General features: G+C 45.4%; 2 protein-coding genes across 8 annotated transcripts in view; one reads left to right on the top strand and one right to left on the bottom strand.

The window, feature by feature from the left end:
• Positions 1-26,592, bottom strand: part of LOC106802042 (ATP-binding cassette sub-family C member 11-like) — a 237,753-nt gene that overhangs the window by 110,414 nt on the left and 100,747 nt on the right. The gene's annotated exons all lie outside the window — the stretch shown is intronic.
• The window catches only part of ABCC11 (ATP binding cassette subfamily C member 11), a 70,838-nt gene that overhangs the window by 2,993 nt on the left and 41,253 nt on the right, over positions 1-26,592 (top strand). Inside the window, exons 3-12 of the mRNA XM_087420308.1 lie at positions 692-850; positions 4,727-4,874; positions 6,311-6,544; positions 7,710-7,883; positions 8,700-8,847; positions 9,005-9,153; positions 10,511-10,618; positions 20,727-20,987; positions 22,996-23,067; positions 25,209-25,333. Coding sequence (XP_087276434.1) covers positions 692-850; positions 4,727-4,874; positions 6,311-6,544; positions 7,710-7,883; positions 8,700-8,847; positions 9,005-9,153; positions 10,511-10,618; positions 20,727-20,987; positions 22,996-23,067; positions 25,209-25,333 — 1,578 coding nt within the window. The remainder of the gene's footprint in view (positions 1-691; positions 851-4,726; positions 4,875-6,310; positions 6,545-7,709; positions 7,884-8,699; positions 8,848-9,004; positions 9,154-10,510; positions 10,619-20,726; positions 20,988-22,995; positions 23,068-25,208; positions 25,334-26,592) is intronic.

Here is a 26,592-nt window from a genome sequence, read left to right as displayed (position 1 = left end):
TACACAGAATCCCAACACCCCAATGCAATAACTATATGTGAATCCTTCCCAGAGATATGACCTTATCATTCTTACTCATTTGATTTCTATTCCATTTTTATTGTTTTTGTGAAAGTTACGTGAGAAAAACAGAAAAATTGAACCAATGAGGATCTCTTTTCCTGTTCCTTTGCCAATTCTAATCCCTTCTTCAAAGTCAACCACTATTAACAATTTGATATAAATTCTTACATAACTTGATATAACAATTTGATATATATATTACATACATATATTGTTTTGTCTGCCTTCCCTTGTCTTCCTTTTTTATATAAGTAAAAATACACTGAATTTCTTAATCTGCAAATGATTATTTTTCTTGCTTAATACCCTTAGAGCTCTTTCCATGTTCTATGTATAGATCAAATCTAGTTTTAGCCACTTCTGCATTGTTTTCCACCTTATGGATTTACTATACTTTTTTCTTTCTTTTTAAAGAATTACCCTATTGATGGGTATTTTTGTTGTTTCTGCTTTTTAACTAGCACAAATCATAGAGTCATGAAAACATAGTTTTTTGTACATCCAGACGACCACACTGCGGCTCTTACCTAGTTATGATTCAGCCTTCAAAGTCTTGCCCTGGACTTATTTTCCGTCTCCAGAGCCTAGATCACAGGCGTGACCACATGGCCTGGGACTTCTCTCCTAGGTTTCCTGCCCCTCAGCCCCTGGATGATGCTGGCCTGTTCTCCTACCTCACGTTGTCATGGCTCACCCCACTCATGATCCGAGGTTTACAGAAACGCTTAGACGAGAACACCATCCCCCAGCTGTCAGTGCATGATGCCTCAGCCAAAAATGCCAAAAGGTAAAGTCATGTTGGGCAAGCCCCTGGGTTGGTTAAAGACCACGTCTTGGGGGGATGGTGACCAGAGATGCTTGAGACTAGTGGGGGTCCATCTTCTCAACCAGAGAATATCGTTCCTTCACTTGTAGCCAGACGCTTCACTGTAGTCTGGAGGTTCTCAACCTGGGGTTCATGAATATCCTGAAATGGTTTGCATATTTTATTTGTATGGCCTGGAGATCTTTTTGTGGAGCAAGAATTCACTTGTTTTATCAGATTTCCCTTAGGTCACAGGACCCCCCCAAGATAGTTAGAAATTACTGCTTCTAATCCCTTTTGCTTTTTCTTCTGGATCAGGCATTTCTCTGTGTCACTGATCGTTAAATTTTGGTTTAGTGGCCCCGTCACTTAATCCTTGAGCAACCACTAACTAGTTGTGTGATTACATTTCCTGTACCACCCACCCCACAAGGGAATATGAGGGTCAAATGAGGAAAAAGATGAAAAGTGACTTGAAATGTCCTCTACTCATGATCCTACCTCTAGCTACTCCTTGAGAGCCACCAGCTGTAGAGTCGCATTTTCCAAATGTGTTCCAGGAAACGGTCGTCCCATAAGAACCTCCCTGAAAAGAGCATTCAATGGTCAGAGGAGTTCGTGAATTGTTGCAAGCTATAGCCAGGTCTCAGAGATTTACAAAATGATTAGTGTATTTAAGGCACTGAGAAAACAGAAACTGCTTAAACTTTGACCCATTGCTTCTCAGACTTGTTCAGTAAAAAAGAAAAAAAAAAAAGAAAGGTTCCAGGGAGCACCTCTTGGATAATGCCAGATTTCAGTCAGAATCTTACCTCTTAGCAGCTAGAATGTCAGACAAGTTACTTACACTTTCAGGGCCTTGTGTCTTTATGTATAAAATAGAGGATCATAAAATTCATCTAATGGTCCCACATAGGATTATTGTAAGAATCAAAAAAGTGATAAATTCAGTTTAAGGCACCCGGAAAAATGCCCGGTACATGACAGGCAACCAGTTAACTGTTAATTGGCTTGTCTGTCCCTAACCATTCTGAGTACAACATCTGAGTTACTTCCATTCATCTCCAGCTCACTGGTGCTCCCTTTCTGATTCTATAACTCACCATGTCTGTCCACCAAGACCTTTGCAGTCACTGCATTTTCGCATGATTATTTGAAAAAATAACTATCCATGCATTCACACCTTTGAGGGGTTTCTTTCTGTATGTTCACCATTTAACAGGCAGAGTTCTGGGGCGCATCGTCCCGAATCCTTCAGAAGAGCTGCTTTGGCTTCTGTAAGGATTTGCTGACAAACTGCGAACCATCATCATCACCACCACTGTCAGCAGCAGCAGCAGCATCACCACCATCACCACCATCATCTTCATCATCATTACCCTCATAATTCCTCGCATTTTTTATTGTTCTACAGCAACAGAGCATTTCCCCATCCATTATCTCCTGTGACCATCATGATAGGGTTATGAAATAAACAGGGCAGATATTATTTCCCCATTTTCCAAATGAAGAAACTTAGGACTAAGAGAAGTGAAATAATGTTCCCTGAGTCATATAGTTAATGAGTGGAGGAGGTGCAATTTGAAACTAAGTCTTTCTGAGTCTGGTAATCATGGCCAGAAATTGACAGAGTTGCTAGGAGAGCCGTGGGCAGGCTATGGAAAACTTGGATTCGTTTAGTCAAGGGAGAGCCAACTCTGGAGCTTGTTGTCTCTGTGGACTGTGTTATGTGGGGGTAGGGCTGGAATGAGAGGTGACCCCATGGTTTGCCCTGAGTCATATCATCCATAAGCAATAAAATCCTCTAACACATACAGGTGTCATGAGGACATTTCTGCTTTTCTGAGCTAGGGACCAGACCCCCCAGTTGTCTGGTGCACCTTCCTGGACACTGGATGGGGTAATTGTTTTATAACTCAAGAAGGAAGAAGAAGCCTAGACTTGATAGCAGGTAAGGGGAAGTAGGACAGAAAGATTCTCGTGGTATTAATTCCCTTCTGGATTTAGGCTGGGCATGAGTGTCCATGGCTGGAGAGGTAAAAGGTTGAAAGGGCTAGAACTGCTTGCCATGAGCAACTTGGTGAGATTCTGGGCAGAGGATGAGACCCAGAAGCTGATAGAGCTGTCTGAGAACAGGCACAAGCTGTGCTGCTGTCAGGGCCTGGGGACAAAGGGTGGCCCGTTTTGTCCACCGTGCTCTTGCTCTGTAAGGTGTAGAAGCTTGAGGAGAACCTGGAGTCCCTTGGCATTGTCCTTGATGTTCTCATCAAGGGCAGTGGTAACCGCTTTCCAGACAGTGGACCCGGACATATGGCAGCAGGAGCCAGGAAGTAAATGGGCAGAAGCCAACATGGGGACTGCTGCTGACAGACCAGCCTGTGGAGGCATAGGGGGCATCCAAGGCCGGATTAGATTCTGGACGCCCTAAGCACCACAGTGACTATTGTCCAGTCACCTGCTCCTGCCTCAGATATAATTCAATAAAAAAGAGGTATAAGAAAGTCAGAAAATTTTAATTTTTTAATAACTTCTTTGATACTTTTTTGAAATATTGTATATCAAACGTTTTTCCAAAAGAAATGTTTTTGGCATTCCTGTTATGCTGGTGTAACACAATCATCCTAGGATTCATTAGCTTGGAATGCCAAAATAAGGATACACTTTCTGTTGGGTGATCCAACATAGGGGCACCCTTTTGGGGACTTTGAAATAAATCAGAGCACTTTTTGGAGGCCAGAGTTCTGAGCTTTATGAATCATAATTTGTGAATAAAAAGGAAACATGATGTTATTCAAAGTCCTAGGCTACTTCCTCAACTAATTGTACTTCAGGAGAACAAAATAGTTGATGAGAGATACTTATTTTTTACAGAAAAATTCAAGCTACTAAATATAGAAGCAATCATAGAATTAGAAAAATCACCATTGTGCCAGCCCTAATGGAAGTGGATCTAGACAATGGTCGTCAATGATGGGAAACTTGGCAATGAATGAATCAGGCTGACACACCTTAACCCACTGATCCACGTCAGCATTACTAAAAGTTGGACCAGACAGGGTGTGTCTTGTGACGTGATGCAAAAGGAAGAACACTACATCACCTGTTAAATATTTTTGCCAACTGACTTGAGTTGTGAATTTCATTCAGCCTCTAGGTCTACGTGGCGTTTAATAGGAAATACAGAGGATAGAAGATTATGTTAGTCAACACCACAGGGACGCAGGCAGTCAAATCTAGAAAGTGGGAAACTCTACAGGATAAAGAACTTAGTTTTTCAAGAAGTAAATGGCAGAAAATGCAGAGGAGGGGAAACTTATAGATTAAAATGCGACCAAGAGGTCTATCAGATTTGTCTTTTAATGTAGTGTGTGGACCCTGTTTGGATCTTGATTTAGGCAAACCAACTATAAAAACGTATATTTAAATACTTAGAGAAATTTGAATACAGGCTGGATATTAAATGCCAAGAAGGAATTATTGTCCCGATCTTATTAATATACAACAATTAATAGTTATTAATTAATAACTATCATTATTATGGTTTCTTTTTAAAAAGCCCTATGTGGAAGAGATACATTCTGAAGCATTTATAGAGAAAATGATACGTCTGGGATTTGCTTGAAATACTCCAGCACAAAAGAAAAACGGAAGAGGGGAGGAGAGATGAAATGAAAATCTCGAATGTTGATCATTCTTGAAGTTGGGGAATGGGTATTTGGGGAGATTCCCTATACTGTTCTCTCTACTTTTGTTATGTTTGAAAATTCCTGTCATGAACCTCCTAGACTAGCAAGCCCTGGGACATTTGGGCGACACACGCAAAGAGATTTCATTTGGCTCAATTTTCCTCTTTCCAAGGCTTTGCCTCCTTTGGGAAGAAGAATTCTCAAGGTGTGGGATTGAGAAAGCTTCAGTGCTTCGAGTGATGCTGAGATTCCAACGAACAAGGGTTATTTTCAATTTGATCCTCGGCTGCTGCCTCTGTGTCGCAAGTGTGCTAGGCCCAGTAAGTGGCGGGCTTGGTGAGGTTTGGGGGACTCAAGGCTTTAGGGATTAGCATGTTCAAGTCCATGCCAGGAATTGCTCAGAAAATGAAGACTGTTTTAGGACATTGGAGCTAGGAATGGGAGTGTGAGTTCTGCAGCCACTGCCTGGGCTCAAACCTTGGCCCTGCTGTTTAATTGCTGGGTGACTTTGGGCAATTTGTTCACCTCCTATGTGCCTTAGTTTCATCAAGGAACCCCCAGACACCTTCGGCGGTAGACCTCATAGAACAGTCATGTGTAAAATGGAGAGCATGACGCTACCTGCCTCAGAGGGTGACACTAAATGAGATCAGTATATAAAGCCCTTAGAGCTGTGCCTGGCTCAGTACATGCTAGCTGCTTTGAGCAATGGCGGAGCAGCCTTGGGAATGTGGGGACAGGAACTAATGGTCTCCTCCAGGGCTCAAGGCTGAGATGAATTGGCTCTGACTATTTCCTGTCCTCCAGTTCCTCAGCCCAAGACTCTGACTGTGGAGAGGGAATCTGATTGCCCCAGCTGGGGTCACAGTCTCACCGGCTGGCCAGCAGAGGGTGGGCCACTTTTGTTGACAATCCAGCCTAGACTACATGCAGTGGGGCAGGTGATAGTCTCCCCACGAGAAAACCGAGGTGCTGTTACCAGCTAAGGGAGAACAGATGCGGGTCAGGAAGAAACAACAGCTGATGACACCACGGAGACAAGTTCCCTGGGTGACCGTTAGTGTGCTGGATATTCTCCATTTGCCCCTCCAGATCCACTCCCTGCCATTGTCCACCCTGCCCTGTGCCCCTGTGTGTGGCCTGTGTGGATCACATTAATGGGGTCCCCCTGCCCTGTGGCCTCTGGTTGGGTTGGACCAGTGGGAGACACCAACAGGAGACTGGAGGGAAGGAACAAGTGAGGGCAGGGTGTGTAATCCTCTGGCACCTGCCTCCCTGTCACTGGAGGTCAGTGAGCAGACTCCTGTGAGGAGCCCTGTCTGTATGACTCTCTCCTTCTGGGTTCCAGTAACCTCACCCTCCCCTCTCCCCTTAGGTCTGGGGAGGGAACAGTTCCCTGCTGTCACTAGCTCCATGGTGCTCCACCATCCCTGGTTGGATTTCCTAACTCTGCCCACACTTTGTAAATAGTCACTTTATTAACTCCTGAAATGCCCCATGCGTGTGTGTCTTCTGGTTCCTGTCAGGACCAGCCACGAGGTGGCGGAGCTGGGATTCAGATCTGGGTCAGTGTGACCTCTGAGTCCCCTCCAACTACTGTGTCCTCTCTGAAGGCAGGATTGTGCTTGAGTCAGTTTTAACCATTCAACAAGCCCCTGACGTTGACCCGAGGACCTCCCACAGCCCACGTTTGAGATTTGTTGCCTGAAAGAAGGACTGGGGGGCCTGAATGATCCAAACTCCTGCTTCCTTTTAGATGCTGCTTATACCAAAGATACTGGAATATTCCGAAGAGCAGTCAGGGAACATTGTCTATGGAGTGGGACTCTGCTTTGCCCTGTTTCTCACCGAGTGTCTGAAGTCTGTGAGTCTGAGCTCATGTTGGGTCCTCAACCAGCGCACAGGCGTCAGGTTTCGTACAGCCGTTTTCTCCTTTGCCTTCGAGAAGCTAATGCAATTTAAGTCTCTAACACACATCACCACGGGAGAGGTGAGTGACTGGGACTGCCCACCGAGGCCATCCTTCCCTGCTTCTCCTCCAGACATCACTGTCCTGGGACCAAGGGAGGGAGAAAAGTGAGTTAGGAGAGGAGGAAGACAGAGAAAGGCAGCAGTTCCACAGCTAGTAAATGACAGGTCTGGGACATGAACTTGACCGTTTGCTCCAGGACCCAATGTTACCTAATACTTCTTGTGTGGAGGCTGTAACCCTTCCCCACCAGTGGACATTTAGGATGTTTGTGGGGTTTTGCTGCTAGTAGCAGTGCTGCAGTGAACTCCTTGCATGTGCCTCCTCCAGCTCGTGTGAATGTTTCTCCAGCGAGGAATGAAAGTGCCAGTTCATGGGGTCATGCAATTATTAATTTTAAAAGATGCTGTTAAGTTGCCCTCCAAAGTGGCTGTAGCATGATGTACTCCCTCATACACTTTAACTTTGTTAAAGGCTCGGCCTGGCACATGTTGGGAACTGGAGGAGATCAGGTTCAAGTTAAAAGAAAATCACTTAAGGGATTCAGATTGGTCATCCTAAAAGACATCAGTGAACTGCTTCCTCAAATATTTCCTGATTGGGAATGTCGACTTTTATGTAACACTGAACTAGGCAGTTTATGTTTGGGAGCGGGGAAGTGGGCCAAAGAGTCGACAGGAAAAAAGAGAAAGGAGAAGGAGAAGGAAAAAAGACTCAGCTCCTGCCTGAAAAATTCAGTTATGACTAATAGTAGTAGAATGAATAGAAGAGGATAGAATTAAATGGCATATGATAGAATAGAAGACCAGACGCCACCCTCTGGGATCTGGATGTTGGTAGTAGCAGCAATAATATAGTAAAACAGAACTTTTGTTGAGCACAGTCTACATGTGCAGATACTGTACAACTCATGGCCATTCTCACAACAACCAGACAAAGTAGGTATCATGATTCCAGGTTCTCAGGTGGAGAAGCGGAGGCTCAGAGTGGCAAAGTGACTTGTCCAAGGTCACACAGCTAGTTAGAGGAGAGGTGTGCACCTAGTGTGTCTGTCTCTGCTGTACCACCCCGCCTTTCAAGCCCTCCTGCAAGGAGAAGACATGGCGAGGCACCTGCCACGTGCACCTGTGGCCCCTCCTGGGTACCTGGAGAGCTGACCTGTGCCCACGGGCTTGCTGTCTTGCAGGCCATCAACTTCTTCGCCAGCGACATAAACTACCTGTTTGAAGGGACGTACTACGGCCCCCTGATCTTGCTCGCCTGTTTATTGCTGATTGCCTGCAGTGTCACCTCCTACCTCATTCTTGGACCCACTGCACTCATTGCCACTGTTTGCTATCTCCTGATCTTACCGCTGGAGGTACCGTCTTTCTTTGCTGCCTGTTTGATGCTGGCCTGTCCCCCAGAACTCCCGGGGCTCTGGCATCTGGGTGCTTCTGAGTGGGAGGGGTGACGCATTGACTGTTCGTTCCATTGTGGTTGAGATTCAGCCTCAGTTCCCAGCTCCAAGGCTTCTCTGGATACGACGTTGGCTGAGCACATAAGAGGTGACTCTGACTGATGTGCGAGTCTACCTCGTAGGCTTCTGTGAGGGAGTATCTGCTTCACAGACTTCCCTCAGAAGGGATCCTCTGTGGGAGGGTTTTGCTGCTTCTCTTCCGCCCAGACAGGGCTGATGTAATACTGCAGACAGCGTTTAACATCTGGCTGAGCACAGGATAATGGGGGAAGGGAAGCAAATTGGCTGCCAAAGAGTCAGGTGAAATAAATTGTGCAAAACAGGAAGGGACTCTTGGGTTAAGCGTGCTCGGAATTATCGCGTGTTTTCCTCCCTCAGCACGGGTACTGTGATCCAAAGCTGATTGTAGTAGAGGGTTGAGGGCTCCCGAAGGCAGAGGAGTCACAGCCGCAGCCTGGCTTCGGACCCAGGAGAGAAAGGCCTCCAGGCTGTGGGCGGCAGGTGTCCAACCCGATGGGCTGGAGAGGCTTCCACTGGAAAACCTTCAGCGGGGCCCTGGATCCCAGAGTCACGAGTGACTCAAACAGTGCAGGATTCAACCCAGCTATTCAGTCCCATCTGGAGGTGGCCTAGGAAATACTCCGAGTTGTCCTGCTCAGGCCAGGCTGAACTCTCCGGCCCTTGTCAAAAGGAGCTCTTGCTGTATCCTGACTGCAGGTATTCCTGATCAGAAGGGTTGTGAAGATACAGAAGGACACATCTGAGGTCAGCGACCAGCGCATCCGCGTGACCAGTGAAGTCCTCACCTGCATTAAGACGATTAAAATGTACACGTGGGAGAAACCATTTGCCAAAATCATTAAAGGTGCAGAAAACCTGGCTTTCTGCTCAGACCTGGGGATGTGATGGTGGGCCACTCCTCTCACCTTCTGGGGACTTCATTCATGTTCCTAGTATTGTTGTGTGCTCTTTGGAGAATGTTCTTGTGGTTCATTTCAGTGCGTTTCTTTTTTATCTCCTAGACCTGAGAAGGAAGGAAAGGAAACTATTGGAGAGGAGTGGGCTTGTCCAGAGCCTGACCACTGCCAGCTTCTTCACAGTCCCAGTGGTGGCCATAGTGGTGATGTTCCTCATTCACACGTGCTTATGGCTGAAACTCACAGCTTCAGCAGTAAGTGTTTGGGGTGCTCTGTTTTCCCCCATATTGATAGGGAGTTTTCTCATGTGTCCTCTCCCAGCCCATGCCCCTCAATGATCTGAAGGTTTTGCAAATGCATAATACAAATTGGTGTGATTTTCCAGACTTTTAGGGTGCTCAGGCTTTCTTCCATCTCAACCCATCTGAGAAGCTGATACTCCTTGGATTTCAGCTGTGGGAGGGAGAGTCATCTAGAGGTGCAGGAAACGTCACATGTGTAGTGAAATCCCCAAAGATTCTGATATACTCCTGAGGTTGAGAATCCTAAATTGAAGAGTTTCTCTGGTCCCAAAATAGGGCCCTGAAAATGCACTTTAAATAAAGGGATAGCTTCCTCTATCTTTCCCTTTGTGGTCTGACTCTGGCCCTGAGACGCAGCAGCAGATTTCAGGGTGAGGAATCCCAATTCTCTGAGGAGAATAGGTCAGGGTGCTGTGCTTGGAGAGGTTGGAGTCCAGCCTTGGGAGGGCAAGAGACAGCACCCAGTGCAAGAGGGGGAGCATTTGAGAGTCTGCAGCCAGGGGCTCAATTGTGCTCCAGACAGCAGGCCCCTGTGCTTGGCCCGGGCACATGCCAGAGGACCACCCCAAAGGTTTGAATGGCAGCGGGGCCTGTGTACGGAACACTGTCAGCGGGACTCTCGGGTCACATGTACTCACAGGATGCAGGATTAGACCGAACCATTCCTGCTCCATTGGAGTCTATCTTGAGATAAAGCTGGAAGAAGAAAGAGGTGGGGATGGCACATGGATTGGAAGGTCCCATTCTGAGATCCTCAGGGCTGAAGGTGGTTTGCCGCAGTGAGGGAAGGTCTCCAGGAGGGAGTGAGGCATGGAATAGGCTTGAAGCCTAGGGAGATTTTGAATGTTAGAAAAGAAAAGAGCATCTAAGGCAAAGAAGAATAAATATGACCTTAGCAGCAGTGCTAGGACCAAGCTATGTCCTTAGCAGACAGAGCTCTCTCACGTGTGTTTTCTGTGCTTTCCAAACTTTCCTCCTGTACCAATGTTATGATTTGGGGCACTATGCCAGCGGGGAAACTGAGCCTGTGGTGGGGGGAGACCTGCCCCCCAGTTACAGAATTCCCAGTGGCTAAGCTACAACAGGAACCAGGACTTCAGACGTGAAGACCTGAAGATGCATGCCCTTTTCTCCAATTTTTCCAGTCTCCTCAATACCAGCTTGGCCTCTGTCAAATGAAGGACCTGCTTGTCAGAAGCTGCAGGGTCTGGCTCTGTGGCTTGATGGGGGCCTCAGGGATGGGGGCCTCAGGGAGTGAGAGAGCAGGACAGAGCTGTGACCCTCACTGCCTCCTTCCCTCCTCATCCAGGCCTTCACCATGGTAGCTGTGTTGAATCCCATGCGGCTGCCAGTGTTGTTTGTGCCTTATGGACTCAAAGGCCTCACAAATTCCAAGACTGCAGCGGAGAGGTTCAAGGTGAGTGAGCAGACGAGGGGCTGCGGGGCCCTCTGCTTGGCTGCTTCTTTGCCTCAGCCCCCACGGTGTCCCTCTTGAACGTGACCCCTGGCCAAGGCAGAGTCCAGACTAGTTGGAGAGGGATTGGCTAACTCAATGACCTCCTTTGCCCCGGCTGGTTTGGGGGCTGAGAATATTACCAAACCAGGTGGGTTTGCCTCCTAGTAAGTTAAATAAGACTCTACAACAGTGGAAGTTGTCTCACAAAGTAAAGTGTATTTGCAACAAATAGGAGGCCACGAGGAATCATTTCCAAAGTCATGGCATTCCAGAACAAAGGGAAGCAGGAACTTTTATTTTGGTTGGGGAATGAATATTCAAAAGTGAGAGGCAGGTATACTGCAGATTATGGTAATGTGGCTTAATCTCCTCTTGAAGAGGTCTTCACATTAAAAATAAGGCAAGGTCATGGACATAGCTCTTGTAGGGAAGCTTGGTTAGCTTCAAGGTGATTGCTGGTTGTGTCTCCTTAACATAAAAAAACAACTTGGAAAAACAGTTAAATGCTTTCAAACCCACCCTTGAGTTCCTTGGGGCACTAGTCAGTGACAAATCCCCCCTCTAGTTTTATCCTGTTCCTCATTCTTGAGGGGCACAGGTCGAAGGTCTATCTTCTGTAACTGCTTCCTGCTGAGCATGGGTGTTGTTAAAGAGACCAGTAGAGGAGCAGAATTTACAGCTAATCTTATAGGTTTGCAGGTCACCAGAGGCAGAGCCCCAAGTTGTTCATGAAAGTTAGGCCTATTTTGTGGAAGCAAGCAATCAGGTATTTAATAAGAAGCATTTCTATGGAAACAAAAGAAAAACAAGGTTAATGGTTGGAGCAAGTTACAAACCAGTTTCTGAGTTCAGAGGACAGCTAGTTAAGAAGATTTCTTGATGTCAGTGTTGAAGCATCTCTTTTAGCCTCCCTTCGAGTGGCTTACACAGCAACAGACATGCTATTGTGGTGATCTGTCTTAAGTTGATATCAAGTTGTTCTGTTTCAGTTTGCAGGGCTTCAGGAAAAAGTACAGGTTCAGTTCTCAATGATTCCAAATGAAAATGATGGGAAAATTGAAAACATTAGCTGGGAGATTTGTAACCAGATATTTCAGGAGACTAGAAGAATTCAGGATCCAGTCCAGTTAACAGATACAAAATCAAAACCTCAAAGACAATTAACAGAACTGGGATCTAATATCCACAAGTGTGTACTATAGTTTCCACTGAAATAATTTTTCTCTCTAAAATCACCCTCATTTTTATCAAAGATAGCTAAATGAAGACTAACTAGTTTGTAAAATAAGTCTACTTTCAATAAATTTGGCCCAATTATTTACATAAGTACAGCAAGAATAGCAATTGATCATACAGGCTCTTTTAAATCTGCTTTGCTGGAAGTTTTTGTAAGGAATCTCAGATTGAACTTCAAAGGCCTCTCGAGGCCAGGAAAGCCAAGCCAAGGATTTTGTCATCAGACTTCACCTGCAATACCTACAGATTTTGGTGAATTCCTCTCTTCTTGAGGTCCCCCCAAATACTGAGGTTCCTTGCACCTGCCACATAAGTGGCAAGTGCATAAGATATTCCTTGATCACTCAGGTAAGATTGCTTGGAACTTATGTAAACAAGGTATCAGGCCAACATTTCCAAGTGGCTTTATTCCATAAAGTCAATATTTATTCCTCAAAAGCTGTCTTGTCATATCTGAGTCTGTATGTTTCTCTTAAATATGACATTCCAGTCAAAGCCTTCCTAATATAACCAGTGTTTCCAATAGTGTCCTATTATAAGGAGACGAGATTCTTTTTGAACTTATGCAAATAACTATATTTCCATGAAATAAGAATATTCACTAAGAGTTTCCAAATTATGGAGGGATCAGGTAGAGAGAAAAAGATAAATGTTTCAATTCTGCTCACAAAGGTATGATTTACCAAATTGCTATATGTCATAGTTAGCTTGAGAGAGAAGAGAAAAAAAGTTTCCTTAAATCTGAAAAAACAAAACATTTTAAAAATCAGCAATATTTCAAATGAAGTTATAAAAATTATAATCATCCTCATCACTTAATTCAGTCCTGTGTAATTGATTCTTGATCTTAATCCTCTGTTAGCAGTTTTATGGGGCCATTAGTTTCTCCATTAGAGTTTTGTAATTTCTTACCTAGTTCACTTTTATAATCTGAAAGTTTGTCAGAAACCTGTATTCTAGAGTAAGGGCCAGAGAGACCTTTCCACGAATCTCTTTGAAGATGAAACCATTTGAAAAAACATCATAGTAAAACAATAACTCTCTCTAAATGACAAAAGACTTAAAAATGACAATTGACAAAATTGGTTATTGTTGTGATGTACAACACTTCAAAATAATAACCAGAATTATGAGTGATAACCAGGACAGACTAGAATTTTAGGAATGTTATATGATTTTAAAACACCTATATCAATAACATTTACCCACATAACACCACCTATGAAGGTTTATCATCACTTATTTGACAATGCTGCCCATGTAATTTAACATACCAAATAAGCCTAATAAGTGTAGTATCTTCCTCCTTATAGGAAGAGAGCAAATTTCTTTGAGAAGTCGCAGGGGCCCTCTGAAAATTCTCAAAGGAAAAGAAATTTTCTTCTTCCTCTTCTTCTTCCAGGTCAAAAGAAAGACTTCATTCAGGATTTGAATATTTTTTGTGGGGAAGGTTGTCAAAAATATCAAAAGGTTTTAAAGCACTTGATCAAGCAGGAAACAATGCTCACTGTGAAACAATGCTCAGTTATCCACTCAGTCAAAGTGACAACAGAAACAGTCAAGGGCAAACAGAGAGTTAAAACAGTCAGAAAAAATCTTAATAGAGAGACCTCAGTCTTTTTGAACATAGAAAATTATTTTAACAAAACATAGGTTTTCTGTCTTTTAGGTAGACTTACTCAAAGGTAAAGAAAACCCTTTTATAACCCCTTTATGAAGTTCAAGAAAATTATCCTTTTAAGAGAAAGAAGACCAAATTTTAATTTTGCACCAGCTTACTTTTGACATTAAAACTCATTTACTTAACTGGATTTAGTTTAATCTTAGCCAACTTGACCATGCATAAAACTCCTCAGGGTTTTACCGTCACAAACTTTCTCTCACTTTTTACATTCAGAATTTGTCCCGTGCCTTCCTTTCCTCCCTTCTAGTACTTTAGAACAAATTTATCTTTCTTAACAAAACAAAAATATTGCCATTATTTATACTTTCTTTACTGAAAACATATCTTACTTTCCTTGAACACAAACATATTTTCCTTAATTTTTAGTATCTTTAATCACATATTAGAATTTTAATCCTTAGAAACTTTAATTTTTAACTAAAAACTAAGTAAGCAATTATAAACTTTCTTTCACATTAGCCTTCTGTGGCCTAACAAATCTACAAATACTTTTCACAATTTCTGGAAACATGTTACTTTATAGTGCAATCTTAATAAAACACAAGACACGTTTACCAATAGACCCAAAACACCTTTTAATTTCTCTGTAATAAGCCAAAAGTAGATCAACTTATATTTTATAATTAATAGCTAATATCTTATCTTATTTGAAAATGATCTAAATACTCAATGAATTTTTATCATTAACCTGGCAAAACTTCAAAGTTTCAAGTTACAAAAGAGATTTTAGAAGTTATTTTAAGTACATATGTCACAAACTATAATTGTTGCTAAAAGTTTATCTATAAATTCTAAATCATTTACCTCTAAGTCATTTGTTCCCAATAATTATGTTTAGATTACCCAAGAAAACGTCATGAGACATTGGGCAAAATCAGCTGTCATTTTAAGCTATTTTTGCTGACAAATTTGTAACGGGGATAACATGAGCTTATCTCACTAGTAAACCCAGACTGCATGTCTGCATCATATCCAGTGCTGATAACTCTGAGGACATGTCCATTTTAATCAAACCAACAAACTTAAACAAGCTTTCATTCACCAAAGATTATTTCATATCACGTTAACTTGAAAGACATTTGGGTTAATTTCTATTACATTTAGAATTTATGTAAGTGCTTACTTTAAGCCAATTTCAATAGAGCTCTTAATTTTGGTCATACCATCCAGAGGTAGAAAAATATCTCACATTTACAACATACCTGTAGACACATGTACACAGAGGTTCCACAGCTATTGTTGTAAAATTACTGTCATGAATCAGGCACAAGGCTCCCTAGTCATGAGTCCAAATTTTGTTCTAAGTCTTTTTACTTATATTTTTGAAGAAGACACTCAAGATGCTAGATTTTTGGTGAGGGTGCTCTAATGGCCTTTCTCCCTTTCTGATTTTTTTCTCCAATCTTAGGAATTGGTGATGGGCCAGATAATACTTCCCAGAGAGGTGATAATGCTTCTGAGATAAAGGAACTGGGTGGCATCTGAACTGCCTCTAGGGCTGCTTTTGCCAGAAAAGCGCAGTAAACAAGAGTAAGGTTGTAATGCAGATTTAAGGCCTCCCCTTCTGCACTGATAAGTTTCTAGAGATGAGGTCATCCCCCCATCTTCCCAGTGCAGAGAGGGAGATAGCTTTACGTGGAGATTTCCCTTACAAGTGTAAATGTTTGGTAAACAGAACTTTGATTAGAATGGGCTTAGCAAGGACCCTCCCAGTCTATCGATACCCAGAGTTCTCTATGGTGATGGCCTATCTTGGGGACAGTCCTCTTATCTTAAATCCTTTCAGGAAGTTAGTGGTGAGAGAGGTCAAGACTTCCCTCAGAGGCCTCTGTTCCCAAATCAATCAAGGTAAAGAGACACATTTTGAGATGGCCAACCTTGATCCCCCACACCTACACATAGACACATGAACACATAGGTAGACACAGACAGCAATGTTAAATGTTAAATGTTATGAATCAGGTACAATACAAAACTCACTAATTTCTGAGAAACATTTGCATTTCAAAGAATGGCTCTTAGGTTCTAGAGAAGATGGGAGAAGAAAATCTACATCATAAAGACACAGAGAAAGCAGTCAAGTTTTGTTTAAGAGCCCAACTGTGGGCATCAATATAGCTATAAGATTTAGTTAAGTCCCACTCAGTCTGGGCACTTAGTCCCTGAGCCAGCACAAGGCAAGCCAGGGAGGCCAGAGGCAAAAGCCTAGAGCGGGCTGGGGCCAGGGCTCCTATTGCCGGGGTTGAGAGTTAAGTCCCTGGCAAAAGGTTTTCAAGTTTTCAATTTTACAGAAGGTCCAGGTTCTGCTCAGGTCCAGCCTGAACTTAACCATAACTTGCTGACGAAAGAGGAAGTGATGAACGAGACAGACAAAGAAGGGAAAAAGGTGATTAGGCTTTGCCCTCACGGCCTCTTCCCAAGGATTATCAAGATAAGGATCACACAAACAGCAGTTCCAGTGCTGGGGCAACACAAGCCTGAAGGACGGTTTACAGGATACAGGTCTCTTGTCCCCACAACTAACTCAGTAGGTGCCTAAAATACTCAACAGGTTGTTGACAGGAGACTAAACAAGGTACCAGACTGTCAGTCAAATGACTGACCCAGGGGCCAACCTGGAATCACTCCAGGTGCCCACAAACCAGAGGAGAGCTCCCAGGAATGGAGCACAGACTCTCCAAAACCAGAACCCAGAGGAGAGGTCCCAGGGGTGGAGGTGGGATGTGGAGCTTTCATTAAGACCATGGGAGGAGGCTTAGACTCCAAATTTGATTAACGTCTTAAGACTAGTCATTGCAAGAGCTCTCTGACTGTGGACCAGCGTCTTTTCTTATGGTCTGTTTCCAACCTCCCATGCGCATCCTGTAACGGTTAGTGGTGATGCAGATGCCACAGGTTGTGCCCAAAGGAAATTTAGCACCCTAATAGCCTGAAACTAGACCCAGGCCATGTAACTAAATCCTTAAAGGGAAAATAAAATGGGTGGATGCTGGGTGAAACCACTGATAAGGAGAGCAAGGAAAAAAAGAAAGACCTAGGAGTCCAGAAAAACCAGACTGTGGAAAATGTCAAGCATCCTCGACAAAAACATTAATGTTGAGCATCCTTGACCAAAACACACAAACAAACAAACAAACAACAATGAAAAGACAGGCTCAGCCACTCCAGAGGGGTTTAACCCCATCCAAGGGGACCCCTCCTCTGATCACAGGCACAACAGAAAGACAGACTCAGTGACCTCAGGGGGCCTCAAACCCCCACCTCGTCACTCCAGATGAGATTCAATCTCCAGAGCTGATTTGACCCCTAGACAGACTCAGTACACTCCAGATGAGATTCAATATCCAGATGGGGTTTGATCCCTGATTAGTCACTAGGGATTGGTCCCATTTCGCAGAGCCAAGCATCGGCCCTTCTGGAGTGGCCGGGTCGTGCAGTCCTTCCAAACAGAGGGGACTCTCACTCCCCTGAGCCAGGCTACCTCCGGGTGGGGACTCAAACCCCAAAGCCAGGCCCCAACAGACAGGCTTTGTGAATCAACTTAAGGAAACAACTCTTATAGCCGTGTCCTGGGGTTGGCGCCACTCACCTCCATGGAGAGATCCTCCGAGAAAAGTGTGGCTACTGGGTCTCCCTACAGAGCAGCAATGTCAAGCCTTTGGCACAGGGACCACGAAGGGGTATGTCCCATCTGGGTCACCAATTTGTTACCAACCAAGTGAGCTCACCTCCTGGTGAGCTGAGTAAGACTCTACACCAGTGGAAGTTGTCTCATAAAGTAAAGTGTATTTGCAGCAAATAGGAGGCCATGAGGAATCATTTCCAAAGTCATGGTGTCCCTGAACAAAGGGAAGCAGGAACATTTATTTTGGTTAGGGAATGAATATTCAACAGGTAGAGGCAGGTACACTGCAGATTATGGTAATGAGGCTTAATCTCCTTTTAAAGAGGTCTTTGCATTAAAAATAAGGCAAGGTCATACAAGAGCTGCAAGGCGTAGCTCTTGTAGGGGGGCTTGGTTAGCTTCAAGGTGGTTGCTGGTTGTGTCTCCTTACATAAAAACCCAACTTGGAATACAGTTAAATGCTTCCAAACCCACCCTTGAGTTCATCGGGGCACTAGTCGGTGACAGGAAGATGGATAAATCAGGGCAGCTCTCCGGCCACAAGGAATTTTTAGGATAGTGTATCCCAACCAGGTCTCAGACAGGTGGTCTGCAAGCTCTGTCCAGGTCTGTCGGGTTACCCCAATGGTTCTTCTTTAAAAAAAAATCATACCTATTGCCTGCATTTAAAAACCTGGACATTGCATATAAAAACTCAGATTTCTGGATTCTCTTGAATAATCAAAAGATCTGACAAGTGGACCTTCATTCTCTCCTGGCCGCAAGCAGCTGGAGCAGAGGTGATAGCTGCCCTGTGTAGATGTGGGTTTTAGATGCAGTTTGCTGCTGCCTCCGCCATGCCCTATCTCAACTTGAACACTGGGGCTGTGTTTTTCTTATCATTTGTCATTGTAACAATGGGCTACTTCACTTCTTTACATAGCTGGTCTTTCTCCTCCAGGCATCTGAGTTTAAAAACTCTAATCTAAACCAAATTTTAAAAGATATTTTATAGTCATCTCACTTAAATGCGTTCAGTCCCCGATCTATATCATGCATTCATTTATTCAAAAAATATTTACTGAACACCTGCCGCCTGCCAGGCTCTGAGAATACCACAGTGAGCATGACCAACAGGGTCCCTGCTCTCAGGGAGTTACAACCTGGTCCTGGACACAGACAGGTAACAAGCACGTTAATGCAAAGAAGACAACATCAGGTCAGATGAAGAGCTATGAGGGCGATAAACAGTGCGATATTCTAGGGAGTGAGTGGGGAGGGCTGGGGCTCTTTGGGTGGCTGGTCAGGGAAGGGCCTCTGCCGAGGTGACTTTGGAGCTGAGTGATGAGGACCAGGCAGAAGGAACAGCGAGTGCAAAAGCCCTGAGCTGGTGGACTTGGCTTGTCTGATAACACACGACAGCCCTACCATCCACCGCCCCAGGAGCCCCCTCACTTCTCCCCTGCTGCCCTCAGGGCCCCCTGTCACCTTCCTCCTCCCACTGCTGCACTGGCTTCTCCCATCCTCCCCTGTGGTGCCTGTTTTCACCTGCTGGGTGAGCAGAGATGAGGAAGCTACAACCTGGGCTGAGAAGGGTGGGTAGGGGTGTTCACTGAAGGAATGGCTGGAGAGACAGCCTGGAGGTCCAAGAGCCTGTGGCTAGAGAGTGGGAAGGGGGTGGGATGGATGCAGTCATGGTGGGAGATGAGGAGGCAGGAAGGACAGGTCTCAGGGCAAAGATCTGGAACCCTGGGCTGAACTTCCTCGTGGCATCAGAGCCTCGAGCTGGCAGGGCTGCCCCTTTGGATGGGGAGGTCACTCAGGTCCCCTCACTCATCAGCCATCTTCAACTCTTCCTGCTTCAGTCACTTAAGTTGTCTATCTGGCCCCTTAGGCATTTGACTCTGAAAGCCCCAGGCTGGAAGGAGGAGGCATGATCCCCAAGGCCATGACTCCCTCTTCCTCCTCTGTGTGCCTGGGGCTGTGAGGGCACTGTGTCTCAGTGCCCTGTGCCCTTTGGTCCTTGGACACCAGGGAGCCAGCTTCCAGAGGCAGGGACAAGAGAACTGTGAGCCCTCGGGGAGGACTCCTGCAGGTGGCCTCAGGTAGAAGGAGAGCTGGATGCTGGGAGCTGCAGAGGGTGCACACTGGGCTCTGGAGAAGGCCCCCAGGGTGTGCACTGTGGGAGGGTCTGGAGACTATCTTTCCTTTGTGCCATTTACTGAAAACCAAGTGAAAAGCACTGAATGGCATGGACAAAATTAGAGTTTGAGAATTTACTTAGAGCTTTTTGGGGTGTGAGGACTCCCTGTTTTTGTTCCCCATAAACCCGTTTATCAGGATTCATTCATATCGAGATGTGTGCTTGTCACGCTGACTCATTAAGCCATCGTGCTACTCAAATTGTGTTTGTATGTGATACAATGTATGTGATATATATATTTCTTTTTAAAAAGCAAGGGAATGAAAACTGTAAAATTTGGGACAGTTGTTGCCCTGGGGAGAGGACTTGGAGGGCTTCACCCACACCCAGCAGGGGAATGAGATGGGCAAGGACCCCAGAGATAGGTCAAAGTTATTGCTCTTGGGTTCAGTGGTGGGCTCACGGATATTCATTATGTTCTTAAAAATAATGAAACAGTAAGCGCCCAACTAACTAAATGAAATAGAGGGGGCTGTGCAATTCCCAATGATCACTGTATGCCCTGACCCAAATGTTATAATTAATCCAATTCAAAATACCTGAGATCCAATTTTAAAAAAAGAAACAGAGCACTTTTTTCATTTGAAAATACCTTTTTGTTTTATTTTTATAATGCTATGTGCTCATTCTGAAAAGTTGAGACAATGTGAAAAGGTACAAGGAATAAAAGTTTCTCAGCATCCTCTACCTAGAGATAAAACCATCATCCCAAATGTCAAGAAGTATCCTTCTACATCTCTTTCTAAGCATATCTCCAGGTAGAGACATGTGAATATAATTTGACTTCCATGAGATCATATTCCCACCCACCTTTTTTAGTGCTCGATTCACACACAGTTCAACTAACTCCTGTATTTTACAGACAGGGAGATGGGGACAGACACAGAGAGAAGGGAGCTGTCCATGGTCAGGATTTGCAATGTATGACCCGAAACAACACTCTAGTACATGGGCAGACTGTTCACTTTTAATAGTTATGAATGAACTTTCATTAGAGAAACTACACATCAATACTACGAGTCAACAGCTGTTATCACTTCAGAAGAGGCTAATGTGGGTTAGGCCGTTAGTCACTGTAAAATAGAACAGAATAGAACTAAGAGAGCGGGTAGTATGCAAATACGAAAGAGTGGCCTAGAGGTCTGAAATTTGGAAAACCTGGATTTAGAATTTTCACCAGCAGAAACTGGGCCCCTCATAATTGGCAATGGTTCTTCAAACTTTTACTGTTTATTATAAATTCATAAACCAGACCAACAGGCAGGCCAGCAAACTGGGCACACGTTCCTACTGGACTCAAGAACTGAATTCCTCCTCTCTCCCTTTCTTTTCATTTGTGCAGAAGTTTTTCCTCCAAGAGAGCCCTGTTTTATACGTCCAGGCATTGAAAGATCCCAGCAAAGCACTGGTTTTGGAGGAGGCCTCCCTGTCTTGGCTACAGACCTGCCCCAGGATTGTCAAGGGAGCCTTGGAGCTGGAAAGAAACAGACATACTCCCAAGGGGATGACTAGGGCGCGGCCACCTCCAGGTGTCCTCAGGCCAGAGGATGAAGGGGACAGCCTGGCCCCAGGGTTGCACAAGATAAACCTGGTGGTGTCAAAGGTAACCTCATTCAGGCCATGTATGCAAGATGGCTGCCAGACTTTTGGGGCCTGAGGCTAGGAGCTTGGCCTGGCACCCCACCATTTCCTTAGCTAAAAATTGCCTCCTCCACATCTCCCTTTAAAATACAAATTTTTCACGGAGGAAAAATACAGGAAGTCTTTCATCCTTTGGTGTGAATCAGTGGATCGTGTAAAATTGTTTTTTAATGGCAAGACCCAGAATAGTATGCTATATGTGTGCTGGTCTTTGGAGGGACCAAGGACACAGAGCAGAGAAGGAGAAGGAGATTAGACCAACATTTATGAAGTTGCTGGTATGTGCCGGGCACTATCCTACATGTTTCAATTTGGTTATTTTGTGAACTCACCCTATCTGGCTTCTTCTCTGACTAATGTTTGCAAAGGCTAGCTTCCCTGCTCTGTCCAAATCTCCCCTCTGTATTTTCTTCTCTATTATCTATTAAAATCTAGTAATAGATATTAATATCTAACACTAATAGATACAGCTATCAATATCTATTGATAGATATATCTAAAAATATATTAATATCTAATAGTAATCCACATTAGCAACCAATAGTAATAGACATTAATGTCTAATATTCATTGTCTATTTAAATTTTCTCCCTGGCGATCCCATGGCTTTAAATTTCATTTCTATGCTTTATATCTAGCCTTGAAGTCTCCTCTGAGCTCTAGACTCAACTGTCTATTTAATTTTCTCCTCTTCAATGCCTACCAAGCATTTCAAAGACAACCAGGCCAAAACAGAACTCTTGATATTCCCCCTCTGACCCATTCCCCAAGTCTTCCCCACCTCAGGAGATAGCACCTGAGTGGTCCAGGACCTGGAAGTCACACTTGATTCCTTTCCTTCCCTCCTGCCAATCCTATCCATCAGCGAGGGCTGTCAGCTCTACTTCGACATCTCTCCTGAACCCAGTCACCTCTCACCCTAGTCCCCTCCAGTGCCCTAGCCCCAGCCACCATCATGCCTTCCCAGCTCCTCTAAGCCTTACCAGCCTCTCTGTTTCCACTTTTGTCCTTTTATGATCCACTAACACGGTGGACAGAGGGATCCTTCTAAACCACAAACCAATCCAAGTCACTCTCCTCCTTAAACCCCTCAGTGACTTCTCACTGCACTTAGGATGGAGCCGAGGTTTCCCGAGCATCCTGCAGACCCTTCCAACCTTTTCTCCCATTCGTTCCCTCCACACCAGCTACACCAGCCCTCTCACACCTCTTTGGCAGCCAACCTTGTTCCTGTCTCGGGACCTTTGCACCTGCTGTTCCCACAGCCTGGAACCTCCAGATCTTCCTGTGTCTGGATCCTACTAGTCATTCAAGTCTCAGCTACAATGGCACTGCTTTAAGAAGCCTTCCCTGGCCAACCCATCTAAAATTGCGTTAACACCCAACTCTCTGTCATAGTAGCCGACTTCATTTTACTTATATCAGTTATCACCATCTGACTATTTATTTGTTTGTTTGTTTGCTTATTTGTTTCATGGTTTGTCTCCCCTCCCCCACTAGAATGTAAGCTCAGGAGAGTTCTTTTCTTCATTACTTGGTATGTAGAAGAACCTCAAATGACTATTTGATTGTCAAATGAATGAATGAATGAATGAGTGCAGGCATGAATTCTGTGAGACTGGCTTCACTATCCCCAATTTACAGATGAAGAAACTGAGACACAGAGAGTCTAAGTGACTTGCCCAGGAACACAGAGTAGAATAGATGCTGATCTGGAATTTGGGTTTCTTGCCCAACAGGGCTACCTATCCATGAATTGCTCTCTGCCACTTCCATGCAACTTCCTGCCCTTGAGGTTGCCCCTTCCCACCTCCACAGACTGACCTCAGAGGTCCTCTTGAGCTTTGCTTGTCTGAGGGGCCTTAGGGTAGGTGTGGCTATTTTGTTTTCTGTTCAAACAATAGACCCTCCTTGGGCGAGTAGGAGGGTTGTGCTGTCCCAATGCCTGTCTGTCCTCCTTGGCTTTGCAGGGGACCATGGTAGGGGTCTGTGGCAACACTGGGAGTGGCAAGAGCAGCCTGTTGTCAGCCATCCTGGAGGAGGTAAGAGACTTGTGACCCATGCGTGTCCACCCACAGGCAGTCCCAGGGCTCCCAAGCTGGAGTCGCCCAGTAAGTCACACCATCACTGTCTTCCTCATGGGAGTCGGAGCCCATAAAATTTTTGTCAATTGAAAACGGTTGAGCGTGCACTGAGGGGAAGGTGAGTTGTAAATGTGCTTCCTCCTGACCCTGAGAGGTCACCTGAAGATCCATCCTCGCCTGTTCTCTCTGCTTTCCCCACCCTGTTTTGTAATCAACCAGCTATCAGGGTGGTGATACAGGGTGTCTCCAAAATGATAATAAAGTCATTTCATGAGGCCAAACTCAGAGTGGGACATGTGTCCCTTGTGAGGCAGCATCAGGAGGGCCAAGTTCAGGGAGATAGGAGGAGGAAGAAGGGAGAAGGGGGTGGAGAGATGGCCCTCTGGATGGGATGGGCCATCTTACTGGTAGCCCAGCAGTGTAACGTACATGCCTGTTGGGTACCCCTGCCCTTGAGACCTGAACCCTCCAATTCCATTGCCTGTGGACGTTCTTGAGGTATGCTTAGTCTACAGCCATGCAGACATGTGGCTCAGCCCATCCCTTCTCCAGTTTCTGAAAAAGCCCTCCCATTCCCCCAAACATTTAAGGTGACATTGCACACCTGGCAGCCAACAACACCTCACAATGGCCACAACACCTGGTACGTGTTTCTGGCCACCTCCCCATGGGGGTTCTCACCAGCTCTTCCCCACTCAGCCCCAGCCTCACCCCGTCCTGGGGCGTCTCTCTCTTCATCCTCCTTTGTCAGAGGATGCCATCATCCCTCCTTCCCCCATTGTTGGGAGAACTAGCAGGTCCTTCCTTTATTCAGCTCACCCTCAGCTCCTTCTCCCAAATGTACATACCAAACTCAGCGCCTCCTTGGGATGTGGTCACGTTGTCTGTACAATTCTCTCCTAATACATCAGTCTGGCAGATCATTTCGTTGTGCTCCACGTGTCCTGGAGCTGGGGAGAAGAAAGACTACTTTTTCTTCTTTTAAATAGTAAAAATAGTTTAAATAGTACTTACATGCCTGGTCCTGTGCTAAGAGCATCTCATTTTTTCCTTCAACCCTGAAAACAACCTATGAGGAAGGCACAGTCATTAGGGCCAGTTTACAGACGAGTAAATGAGGTCCAGAGAGGTGACTTGCCCAAGGTCACAGAGCAGGTAAGGGCTGGAGCCAGGGCTGAAACCAGGTCCACCCGCTGTGGGAGCTTTGCTTTTCATCACAGCAGCCTTTCCTGTCGGCTTCCATTCAAGGCCACCTGTCTACGTGATAGTGGTTTGTCAGTCTCCTCTTCAGATGAACCACTTTGCTCCCAATAAAGGAAGACACAAAGATGTCATTGTAAAGTTTTGTTCTTATTAATTAAAGTGCGACTCCACGTCAGAATCAGCACAGGGTAAGAAAGAGAAAGGAGCACAGGGTGACAAGGTCCTGTGCTGAGGTGACGGGGATGGGGTTATGGCCGTTATGTTTCTTTAGGGTGTGTTTTTAACCTTCTCATACAGAAGAGCAGGAAGGACACCACACTGAAGACCCCTATACTCACCACCTAGATCAACAGTTGACCCCATTGGCATGTTTCCCACATCTATGCAGAAACATATTGTGTAGAACTATTTTATTACAGAGATTATGACACTTTTTCCACTAAAAACTTCATCATGATGTCCAAAAAATAGGACATTTTCCATCTAACGATGATGACATTATCACACCTGACAACATTAGTAATAATCCTGTGATATCCAGGGATGCTCAGAGAAGGCCTGGAACTTTCCGACTCACTGTGACGAGCAGGGAGGTGCTTCTTGCTAGAGAATGGGGCTGGAGAAAGAAGAGAAGAAGTATGGGGTGTCTTCAATGCAAACTGAGGTTCAGTCACAGCAGGAACAGGGCTGCGTAGCTCCCCCTCCTGCCCATGTCCTCAGCGCCTCCCTCAGGCTCACTGGTGGGCCTGGCAGGACCAAGTTAAAAGTCCTATTTACATAGGAGATCCCCTAGGGTCCTGGAGGGCAGTGGGGCCCTGGGCACTGTGGCTGCTGAGCCAGGCAGGGTCTGTCCACTGTCCCACCCCAGTCCTGAGGCTGGACTCACTCTGCTGCAGATGCACTTGCTGGAGGGCTCAGTGGGGGTGCACGGAAGCCTGGCCTATGTCCCACAGCAGGCCTGGATCATCGCGGGCAGCGTCAGGGAGAACATCCTCATGGGAGGCCAGTATGACGAGGCCCGGTAAGCTTCTGGGAGGGGCGGAGAGGGACATGGGGGTGTGTGGTGGTTTGGGGAGGGACCCCCAGCTGATAATAGTCAGTTGACAACTGCTAACACTGGCAGTGTGCTCACTTATATGCATCACCATGGTTCCTCCTCACTGTGAAAGGAAGACTATCATCATACTCATTTTCTGGATGAGACAGCTGAGGCCCCAAGAAGTTAAATAATTTGCCCAAAGTCACACAGCTGGGAGGATATGATAGAGCCAGCAGGATATGAACCTGGTGGCTTTCAGGAACTTCACACTTAACTCTTATGCTATATGGCTGCCAATAACCCTCCCACAATTGTATTGATTAATTCCTGACCCATCAGTCAACAGGTGAAACAGATGGGGTGATGAGGTTGTGCCATGTGGAGGAAATGAGTTTAGATTGACAGCCCGCAGGGCCGCCCACCTCCCATCCGTATCCCTCCGTGCCCTTTGTGGCCTCTCCCTCCCAGGTCCTGGGTTGACCTGCTCCAGACATGTGCTTGGAAATCCCGAGTGAAGTCTGTTTTGTGAAGGACCCATGAAAACTGCCCTGAACGCTACAGCTGTGCTTCCAACTGTGCTGCACTCTGGCCTCCTTTGACTATTTGCTGGGTTTTGCAATCTGCCCCCAGTAACAACACTGAGAGCATAGATGCGTAGGTGTATACACTGGCTGTCTCCAGCTGGTTGTTCCGTGGGCTCCTCAACATCAGCTCCAGAACCAACTCATGATGCCCCTGCGTGCCCAACCGCCAGCCCCTCTGCTTCTCTTCCCAAGTTTCCCAATTCGGTTTAATGGTGTCAGTGAACTGTGCACCCGGCAAGCCTGACGCCTCCTCCTCTCTTCCACATCTAGTTGGTCGCCAACCCTGGGCAGCTCTATCTCCTAAACATCTCTTGTAGGTCTCTCTTCTTCTCCACCTCCCTCCAGTTGTGGTCTGTGATCTTTTTCTCAAACTCTTCCCACTGCCCCAGCCCTTGGCTCCCTGTCTCCAGTCTTCTGCTCTGTTCCACCCTGTGTCCCGCTTCAGGAAGCTGTCCAAACACACAGCTCTCATCTTGTCATTGCTCTCCTTTCAGATTGATTCGACTCATAGGGCAGTGTTGAAATGTCTGCCAAAAATAAAAGTGCACCAACTCTTTGCCTCAGCAAACCCACTGCTTGGTGTTTGATGCATAGATAATTTTACCCACAAACACAAAGACCCATTTACAAGAATGTTCACACTGCATTGTTTATAGT

This window comes from Ceratotherium simum, chromosome 30 (genome assembly GCF_057802395.1).
Source record: "Ceratotherium simum simum isolate JZ-2026a chromosome 30, ASM5780239v1, whole genome shotgun sequence".
Classification (NCBI taxonomy): Eukaryota; Metazoa; Chordata; class Mammalia; order Perissodactyla; family Rhinocerotidae; genus Ceratotherium; species Ceratotherium simum.
This window is presented reverse-complemented; position numbering and strand designations above follow the sequence as displayed.